The 10,319-nt window shown below is 49.0% G+C and overlaps 2 protein-coding genes across 2 annotated transcripts; one reads left to right on the top strand and one right to left on the bottom strand.

Annotated features, from left to right (window-relative positions):
- Window positions 1-723: 723 nt before the first annotated feature.
- On the bottom strand, window positions 724-2,496 carry LOC311035227 (BRCA1-associated protein-like; the record flags this gene model as incomplete). The annotated part of the gene is made up of 1 exon (XM_084043314.1): window positions 724-2,496. The coding sequence occupies one exon, from the start codon at window positions 2,494-2,496 to the stop codon at window positions 724-726; it is 1,773 nt and encodes a 590-aa protein (XP_083899440.1).
- Window positions 2,497-4,513: 2,017 nt separating this feature from the next.
- On the top strand, window positions 4,514-9,871 carry LOC311034473 (DNA-directed RNA polymerase II subunit RPB1-like; the record flags this gene model as incomplete). The annotated part of the gene is made up of 1 exon (XM_084042355.1): window positions 4,514-9,871. One exon carries the CDS (start codon window positions 4,514-4,516, stop codon window positions 9,869-9,871), a length of 5,358 nt encoding a protein of 1,785 aa, XP_083898481.1.
- Window positions 9,872-10,319: the final 448 nt, after the last annotated feature.

Genomic DNA, 10,319 nt, shown 5'->3' with positions numbered 1-10,319 from the left:
CATTTGGAGCCCCCTCAAGGAACCCTGAGAATCTGACTGGGTTGCAAATATCCACAAGGGAGCCACGTCATTATTAGACCCGTTTTTTTGTACAGCGTACGGTTCAAGAGTTATTATGCCAAACTGTAAAGAGGCCTGGTATAGCATAACAAGCACCACCAGGAGTTGGATTTGAAAAAGTTGTGGTGGAGGGTGGAGGAACAGTTTGCTATCCCCGGCCTGCCTGGCAGATAAGTAAGCAATACAAATTGAGGAAAAAAAATTGAGAAACGCCAGCATAAAGGGGTATAAGCTACTTGTTGTTTATACAATTGTCTACCAGCAGTGAGGAGTCCAGAATGGGTAGATGCGTGCACATGGTATTCTTCAGACATTTTACACGCACTAGAGGTTCGCGCCCCTTCGCGCCCCTCACACCATGAGTTCGGGTCTCTTCACTGCCTCAACCCAAACTCCATATATGGGATTGGTCTATATGTCATCATGGCATCAGGTGCAAAGAAATCAGTCAGCTCCATATATAGAGCTCTAGACTCTAGAGCTCTGGACCCTGCCGGTCCTTCAGCCCATCCCATATAGGATCGTTGCTGTTACTGAACATTTTTATATAGTATTAACCACCTAAATCTAGTTCCTCTTCATCTGGTTCATAAAAGATACTCTGTTCTACAAAATTAGTGTTTTAGGGGCATCGAAGTAAGTCAGTTCTTGTTTAATTGCTGACTATTTCCTTCTCTTGGCATGACCCTGCCTGCCTCTGACAGAGGAGGGACCTGCCCCTAAGGTGCTGTCTGAAGGGCTTGCAGATATGATATGCCCTCCCTGAATTTCACTGCGAGCCTCTGAAGGTAGGTGTTCAATCTGCTGTTGAATCTCCAAGGAGAACATCAAGTCTCTCAGCTGCTCTTGCAGCTCTGCTATTGTCCCATCCTTATGCTCTCCAGTCTCCCTTGCCTTGCGTTCCTCTTCTGCCAACTGGGCCTGGAGCTGCAACTGATTGGCTCTCAGACAGCGGTTCATCTCCTGCTCCTCCGTCAGCTCCTGGCTCAGCTTCGTCAAACGCCTGTTCACTTGGGGATACTTTTTGTCCATGCCCTGTTTCTCCTTGGTCAGCTCTCCCAGCCGTCGCTCCAAGTTATCACAGCGTTCTAGGGTCTCGTTAAACTTAGCCTTCGTGTTGTTGATCTCGTCGCCCGTGTCTTTCTCCAGACGAAAAATCGTATTCTCCCAGTAGATCCTTTGGGACTCCAGTTGACTTGTCAGCAAGTAGGTATACTCTAAGTGCAGTGCTTCCATTTTCTCTTGATGGCATATGTCTGCATCAAGTTTATTTTCATACTGCACCATCTTTCCATCGGTCTTACTGGCCACAAGTCGATGGACGTAGTTATCTCCTGCATAGTCCCAGACGCGTTGGTTGGTGAGGTGCATAGCGTACGTATGCTGTGTTTCCTCAAAGTGCTTGAGAGCATGTACACTGTCGTAACGGCAACAGCCGACGTGCCCACAGATCAAACAGATCCACACATTCTCCTGCACGCCACACACAAAGCACTTGTTCTCCTCCACGGATTCTGGTGTTTGACGGTGCCTGCACACAGGACACGAGGCATCCTCCCAGGGCTGGAGACACTGGATGTGAAAGCTATGGTTGCAGAGGGTGGTGAGAACGCCATTAACCGACTCATCCATTCCCTCTAGGCAGACAATACACTTAGGCAGCTCGGTCAACTCCATCACTGGCAGACTTGCTCCCTGTTCAGACTTGATTGCTTCTGCCCTTTCCACGTAAACTAGATGGCACACTGCTTCCTCTATTGAGTTGAACTGGTGGCCATTAGATGCCGTGTAGAAAGTGTCTGCATCTGCCTGAGTACTGAACTTGAGTAGCACCATAAACTGGTCAGGGGTGGAATCACGTATAATCTTCATGTGTTCCATTACATCATTATAAGGCGCCACAAGCTTCATAAGGTCATGGCTGGTCATGGTAGCTGGAACAGCTAGAAGGCACAGCATGGCACTACGTCTGACATCCTCAGTAAGTGACGTCATTGTATTGGTCTTGTAGAGGTGCATGATACCGTGGACAATTTCCACTGAGGGATTTCCACTGAAGAAGGAGATCTGGTCTGATAGCTGCTTGAATGTTTGAGACTTGATTCCCTCGCAGCCCTCCTTACAATCTGTTTCAGCCTCCGAGCATTGAGTTTCAGAGGTCTCCTCTCTTGAGCCAAGCGTGTCTTCAACCCCTCCTGGATTTAGTTGATAAGTCTCAATGACCATGTCTCCCATGGCTCTACTGCCGATGTGCTTGTGTAGAACGGTTGCTCGTTCTAGGTCTGTCCTCCCAGTCAAGGTGGCCTTGGCAAGGCCCAGAGCTTTCTCTTGCATTTCCTCTTCTGCCGTCCCCTCCCCTGCAGAATACTGGAAACCCTGTGGAGAAAGCGATTGGTCCGCTAATTCCAGACGGATAACGACCAGAGGTACACTCATGTGTTATTATTTGAAATGTATTCGAAATTCCCTTTTAAAAATCAAACAAAACAAGACAACAGGTGGCAGATAATAAGGTTAAACCTTGGTTAATGTTAAGTAGTAATGGCAAGAATGTTAAATAGATACCAATAGAGTGTTACATACACAGACAAGAGTGACAAAAAATATTATATATAGGTTTGACCAAGCTCTGGTCTGACATCACACACAACACAAACCGTTGCTTGACTACGTTGATTTGAGCAGGTGTGTCCTGATTTGTCATTGTATGCCCATTGTATTCCCACGGTGCTTGCAGCACCGTGGGAAAGATTTTATGGAGTTTCACATAATATTCCCTCCTGTCAGCCTGTGATTTAAGCTGGTGTTTAAAACTTGGACCTTCTTATCTGCACACGTCTCTCTTTCCAGTGGATACAGTTCTATTGCTATAAGGGCAAGCTAATACCATTAATGATACATCACTGCCAGCAGTTCTGTATCAACCTGGAGGATTTCCCTGCTCTTCTCTCTTCCATTTAAATAAAAACAGTGTAAATTGTGTAAAGGACATTCAGGGCATACTTGCCAGCATTAGCCATAGATGGATAACACCGCAAGGTGGATCATGGCAGGATGCCCAGAAACCTATATAATGGGATAAATGACCTATTCAGTCCCGACCTTAAGTGACCCATTCGATCCCAACCTTCCCATACATATGGAGATCCCCATATATGGAGACAATCAACCTCCACAAGTCTGACATCACAGAATCTCTCCTAGAGGGCTATACATGGAGATACCTAACATACCTAGCCCTGACATCAGAGAACCCCTCCTAGAACTCCATATATGGAGATCTGACATCATAGTCCCAGTTTTGGGCATAACTTGACATAGCCCGCTCCATATATGGATATGACTGACACTAACTGACATCACCGTAGTGACACCAGGGCCGCAGCCAACGGTATAAAGGCAACGGAATTACTATATATCTTTTTATTCACGGAAGCACAGTGAAACCCTCCGTGATTAGCAACCATCAGGGGATCGATCATACTGGAGATATATATTCTGTGACTACTTGAAAAGGTAAGAAAATTGATCTGGAACTATGGGTAATTATTTTTTTATTTACTTGGCACTGAATGAGTTAAGTGGGCCACAGAAATGTGAAGATGCATGCAAAAGGTGTGCGTTCTTCAGCAAAACAAACCAACTTCACAGGACTTCAGGACTGACTCCGTCGGTTCTGTCGGTCCTGTCAAAATCTCACGATAACAGCCCATAGTTACTGCATTCATGAACCTAACTCTGTGCTCTTTAGAGAAAAATGCATGATGATACCACAACGCATCATACATACCATGCATAACATAGAATATATTATGTTCTATTTACAGCAACTATAGTGCTGTACCCGTTATCAGCACTTGGAAGCCAGCCACGCTATGTCAGTCATATATATGACGTCAGTACTATGACATCAGTCATCTCCATATTTGGGCACTGACCGCCGGACAGACATACTACACACAAGAGTTTTGTGGACGTTTTGATATGATGACATCACACAATGGCACCACAATGTCATCACGACTGTCCTTTAAAGTGAATTTTCAAATAGACAAAATGTCATTAAGTAGCTTTTAGTGAAATGCAGCCACTTCCTCCCAAAATAGTCTGACATGGTCTGCACCCACATGCATGCCTGACTATTTTTGCGTTCCTGTTGCTAGGCAAGCATGACAACAGTTTGTGTTGTGTGTGATGTCCGACCAGAGCTCAGTCAGCTATATAAGGAGGTGTGATGTGTTGTGGGGTTCTTATCTCTCTAAGTGTTGACTTAGGGTGATAAAGACAACAGAGTTAAATTTAGAGACATATATCTATTAGAGATAATAATACATATAGATAATATAGAAGATAGGGGGAAATAGATAAGAGAGAAAGACAAATAGAGAGATTTAAGAATTCATTCTCAGAAAGCAGTGTGCCGAGGGAGGACACGTATCATTGAATAAACAGGATGCATGGACCACCCTCTGGCGACAGCGCATGCTCACTGCGCCTCATCAAGAGAGTGCAATTTGGCATCCTCAGCCCCGATGAGATTAAACGCATGTCTGTCACGGAAGGTGGACTTGAACACCCCGTAATCACAGAAGGAGGCCGTCCGAAACTTGGTGGCCTTATGGACCCGAGGCAAGGGGTCATGGAACGATCTGGAAGGTGTAAAACATGTGCCGGTAACATGACAGAATGTCCAGGCCATTTTGGACACATAGAGCTGGCAAAGCCAGTCTTCCATGTCGGCTTCATGGCACAGATTAAGCAGGTTCTCCGATGTGTTTGCTACCAATGCTCCAAGCTATTAGTGGATTCGAATAATCCAAAGATCAGAGAAATCCTGTCCAAATCTAAAGGGCAACCCAGAAAGCGCTTGGCACACATATACGAGTTGTGTAAAAGCAAAACTATCTGTGAAGGAGGAGAGGAGATGGATTTTGAAATGGAATCTGGGGCCAAGCAGGGGGAGACAGAGGTTGACAAATGCAAGAAGGGCCATGGTGGCTGTGGGTACTACCAGCCCCGTATTCGGCGCTCTGGCCTTGAGCTATACGCCGAGTGGCAGCACGTCAATGAGGACTCTCAAGAGAAGAAGAGCCTGTTGTCTCCTTCGCAAGTGCATGAGATCTTCAAACGCATCTCAGATGAGGATGATATCATTCTGGCTATGGACCCTAAGTTTGCCCGGCCGGAGTGGATGATTGTCACTGTTTTACCTGTGCCTCCACTGGCCGTCAGGCCTGCTGTGGTCATGCAGGGCTCTGCCCGCAACCAGGACGACTTGACCCACAAACTGGCTGACATAGTCAGGATTAACAACCAGTTGAGGCGAAACGAGCAGAGTGGTGCCCCGGCTCATGTTATCGCTGATGACTTCAAGCTCCTTCAGTTCCATGTAGCCACAATGGTGGACAATGAGCTTCCAGGCATGCCCAGGGCAATGCAAAAGTCTGGCCGCCCGCTCAAATCCATCAAGCAGCGTCTAAAGGGTAAGGAGGGGCGAATCCGTGGTAACCTGATGGGGAAACGTGTGGACTTCTCTGCCCGAACTGTCATCACCCCTGACCCCAACCTATCACTTGACGAAGTGGGCGTTCCACAATCCATCGCAGCTAACATGACCTTCCCAGAAATTGTCACACCATTTAATATTGGCAGGTTACAAGAGTTGGTCCGAAGAGGGCACAGCAACTACCCTGGAGCCAAATATATTATCCGTGATAATGGGGACAGAATTGACCTGCGATTCCACCCCAATCCAAGTGATATAAATCTACAGTTTGGTTACAAGGTGGAAAGACACATGTGCGACGGTGACATTGTCATCTTCAACCGACAGCCCACATTACATAAAATGTCCATGATGGGGCACAGAGTTCGGATCCTTCCCTGGTCCACCTTCCGACTTAACCTCAGTGTGACCACCCCGTACAATGCTGACTTCGATGGTGACGAGATGAACCTCCATCTGCCACAGTCCCTTGAGGCTAAGGCAGAGATACATGAACTGGCCATGGTACCACGTATGATTATCACACCCCAGTCGAACCGGCCCGTTATGGGAATTGTGCAGGACACACTCACAGCTGTGCACAAACTCACCAAAAGGGATGTTTTCATAGAGAGAGGTGAGATGATGAACCTGCTCATGTACCTCTCCACATGGGATGGGAGGATGCCCCAGCCAGCCATCCTCAAGCCCCGCCCCCTATGGACAGGCAAGCAGATATTCAGCCTCATCATTCCTGGACACATCAACATCATCCGAACGCACAGCACTCACCTCGACGAGGAGGACAGAGGACCTGACAGACACATCTCTCCAGGGGACACCAAGGTCATAGTGGAGAATGGAGAGCTGATTATGGGCATCTTATGTAAGAGGTCTCTTGGAACATCAGCTGGCTCTCTGGTCCACATCTCCTACTTGGAGATGGGCCACGACATCACCAGACTGTTCCTCTCCAACATACAGACTGTGGTCAACAACTGGCTGCTCATTGAGGGTCACTCCATCGGTATTGATGACATTATTGCTCATGATAACACTTACCTTGACATCCAGAATACCATCAAGAAAGCCAAGGCCGATGTGGTAGAAGTCCTCCAAAAAGCCCACAACAATGTTTTGGAGCCGATCCCAGGATGCACGCTGAGGCAGACCTTTGAGAACCAGGTCAACCGTATCCTCAACGATGCCCGTGACAAGACAGGATCCTCTGCTCAGAAGTCCTTGTCTGAATACAACAACTTTAAGACCATGGTGGTGGCTGGGTCCAAGGGATCCAAGATCAACATATCACAGGTTATTGCAATGGTGGGGCAGCAGAATGTTGAGGGTAAGCGTATCCCTTTTGGCTTCAAGCACCGCACGTTGCCCCACTTTGTTAAGGATGACTATGGCCCTGAGAGCAGAGGCTTTGTAGAGAACTCGTACATGGTCGGCCTGTCACCCACTGAGTTCTTTTTCCATGCCATGGCAGGCAGAGAAGGTCTGATCGACACAGCGATCAAGACTGCCGAGACTGGTTACATCCAGCGCCGTCTGATCAAATCTATGGAGTCGGTGATGGTGAAGTATGACGCCACGGTACGTAACTCCGTAAACCAGGTGGTCCAGCTGCGCTACGGAGAGGACGGTCTGGCCGGAGAGGCTGTGGAGTTCCAAAACCTGGCCACACTTAAACCCTCAAACATGGACTTTGAAAATAAGTTCAAGTTTACCTACACCAATGAGAGGTCGTTGAGGCGCACCCTGCAGGAGGATGTGGTGAAAGATGTGATAACAAATGTGCGTGATGTACAGGGCTCCTTGGAGAAGGAATTTGAAAAGATGAAGGACGATAGAGAGAACCTCAGGTCGATCTTCCCTACTGGGGACAGCAAGGTGGCACTGCCATGCAACCTGACCAGAATGATCTGGAATGCCCAGAAGAAATTTAAAGTCAACACCCGCACCCCCACAGATCTCCAGCCTCTTCGAGTGGTCGAGGGTGTTGAGGAGCTGAGTAAGAGGCTGGTGATTGTGAATGGTGACAACCCTCTGAGTAGACAGGCGCAGGAAAATGCCACGCTGCTCTTCAACATACACCTGCGCTCCACCCTTTGCTCCAAACGTATGATAGAAGAGTTCCGTCTTTCCACAGAAGCCTTCAATTGGCTGTTAGGAGAAATTGAGGACAAGTTTAACCGGTCCATCACCCACCCAGGTGAGATGGTGGGGGCCCTGGCTGCCCAATCACTGGGAGAGCCTGCCACCCAGATGACCCTCAACACTTTCCACTACGCCGGTGTGTCGGCCAAGAATGTCACGCTGGGTGTGCCGCGTCTGAAGGAGCTGATCAACATATCCAAGAGGCCCAAGACACCCTCACTGACAGTTTTCCTTCTGGGCCAGGCTGCAAACGATGCAGAGAGGGCCAAGGACATCCTGTTTCGACTGGAGCACACCACTCTACGCAAGGTAACAGCCAACACTGCCATCTATTATGATCCAGACCCTCAGACCACGGTGGTTACGGAGGACCAAGAGTGGGTGAGCATGTTCTATGACATCGAGGGCTTAGACGTTAGGCGCATCTCTCCTTGGCTTTACCGTATTGAGCTGGACCGCAAGCACATGAATGACCGCAAGCTCACCATGGAGCAAATCACGGAAAAGATCAATGTGGCTTTCGGAGATGACCTGAACTGTATCTTCAACGACGACAATGCGGAGAAGCTGGTTCTGCGGATGCGTATAGCAGTGAGCGACGAGAACAAGTTCCACGAGGGCGAGGACGTGTCGGAAAAGATGTCTGATGATGTTTTACTGAGGTGCATCGAAATCAATCTGGCTGACTTAACATTGCAGGGCATTGAGCATATCAGCAAGGTGTACATGCACCAGCCCCAGACAGATAACAAGAAAAAGAAAATCATTACGGACGAGGGCGAGTTTGAGTACCAGCAGGAGTGGATACTTGAAACGGATGGAGGGGGACTCATGAAGGTCCTCAGCGAAAAGGGTGTGGATCCTGTCAAGACCACCTCCAATGACATTGTGGAGATCTTCACTGTGCTGGGTATTGAGGCTGCACGCAAGGCTCTTGAGCGTGAGTTGTACCACGTCATCTCATTTGATGGTTCCTACGTCAACTACCGCCACCTGGCTCTGCTATGTGACACCATGACATGCAGAGGACATCTGATGCCCATAACACGTCACGGCATCAACCGGCAAGACACAGGACCTCTCATGAAGTGCTCATTTGAGGAGATGGTGGATGTGCTGATGGAAGCTGCGTACCACGGAGAGAATGACCCGATGAAGGGTGTGTCTGAGAACATCATGCTTGGTCAGCTGGCTACAGCCGGGACGGGCTGCTTCGACTTGTTGCTGGATGCTGAGAGGTGTAAATATGGCATGGAGATCCCCACAAACATCCCTGGCATCAACGTGGCCAAAACCACTGGAATGTTCTTTGGCTCGACACCCAGCCCCATGACGACCGAGTGGAACACGGGAGTGAGCCCAGCATACGGTGCATGGTCTCCTAGTGTTGGAAGCGGCATGACCCCAGAAGCAGCAGGCTTTTCACCCAGCGCAGGATCGGATGTGAGTGGCTTCTCTCCAGGCTACTCGCCGGCTTGGTCCCCTACCGCTGGGTCTCCTGAGTCATCTAGCCCAGCCAGCCCATACATCCCCTCTCCAGGTGAAGTCACATCCCCCAGCCATTCGCCTACCTCCCCAACATACGCACCTCATTCTTCTGGTGGCTACACTCCGCAGAGGCAAGGTTACTCCCCGACGAGCCTCAACTACAGTTCCACTTCTCTCCATCCACCCACATCACCATCTTACTCGCCCACTTCCCCATCGTACTCCCAGTCCCAGAGTTACTCCCCCACTTCCCCATCGTACTCCCCCACCTCCCCATCGTACTCCCCCTCCCAGAGTTATTCCCCCATAGTGCAAAGCTGCAGCCTGACATCACCCAGCTACTCACCCACCTCCCTGACCTCCCCCTCCTATTCGCCTTCTTACTCCCCTACCTCCAACTCCCCTACATCTCTATCCTCCTCCCTCACTAGACTCAACATCACCCCCAGCAGCCCCAACTGCTCTACCTCCAGCCCAGATTACATGTTACACAAGTTACCCACCTATAATCCAAGCTCACCTTTCTACTCCCCTAACTCTTCCCAATACACCCCAATCTCCCCCTCCTACAGCCCGAGCTCCCCGGAGTCTCCAATGTACTCCCCCACCTCTCCCCCCACATACTCACCCACCAGTCCTAAAGGCTCTGATGACAGTGAGGAGGAAAACAACTGAGCTGCTACGAAGACGGGTGGCAGAAGCTGTGGAGGCCCCCAAAATGCCTACCAGCTCCACCTAAGAGATGGTAAAACTGAAGGATCACACCCCCAACCCTTCTGGCTCACACTTCTAGTCACAGTTAAGCCAGGGGGGCTCCAATTCTCCATATGTTTTTATTTCATGGAATCACTGTTATTGCCTGTGACCTCAGGCCTGACCATCGTTGGGAGGGGATCCACAAAAACATATTTATTACCATTTTCTCAGGGTCATGAGTTTCTTCCTGATGATGTTATGGAGGCAGTGGTTGGCTTCTCCTCAGTTGCCATCTTGAACTGTCTTGACAGCATCTGAGGCTCTTGCCACAATTGGTGGATCTTGTCTGGACTTCGGTTCATGGTTGTAGTTGTGTGTGGTGGTCTTCCCCTCTTCAACACTGAATCTCTCTGCCGCAAAATTGACA

This window comes from Gymnoscopelus microlampas (genome assembly GCF_963454915.1).
Source record: "Gymnoscopelus microlampas genome assembly, chromosome: 19".
Classification (NCBI taxonomy): domain Eukaryota; kingdom Metazoa; phylum Chordata; class Actinopteri; order Myctophiformes; family Myctophidae; genus Gymnoscopelus; species Gymnoscopelus microlampas.
This window is presented reverse-complemented; position numbering and strand designations above follow the sequence as displayed.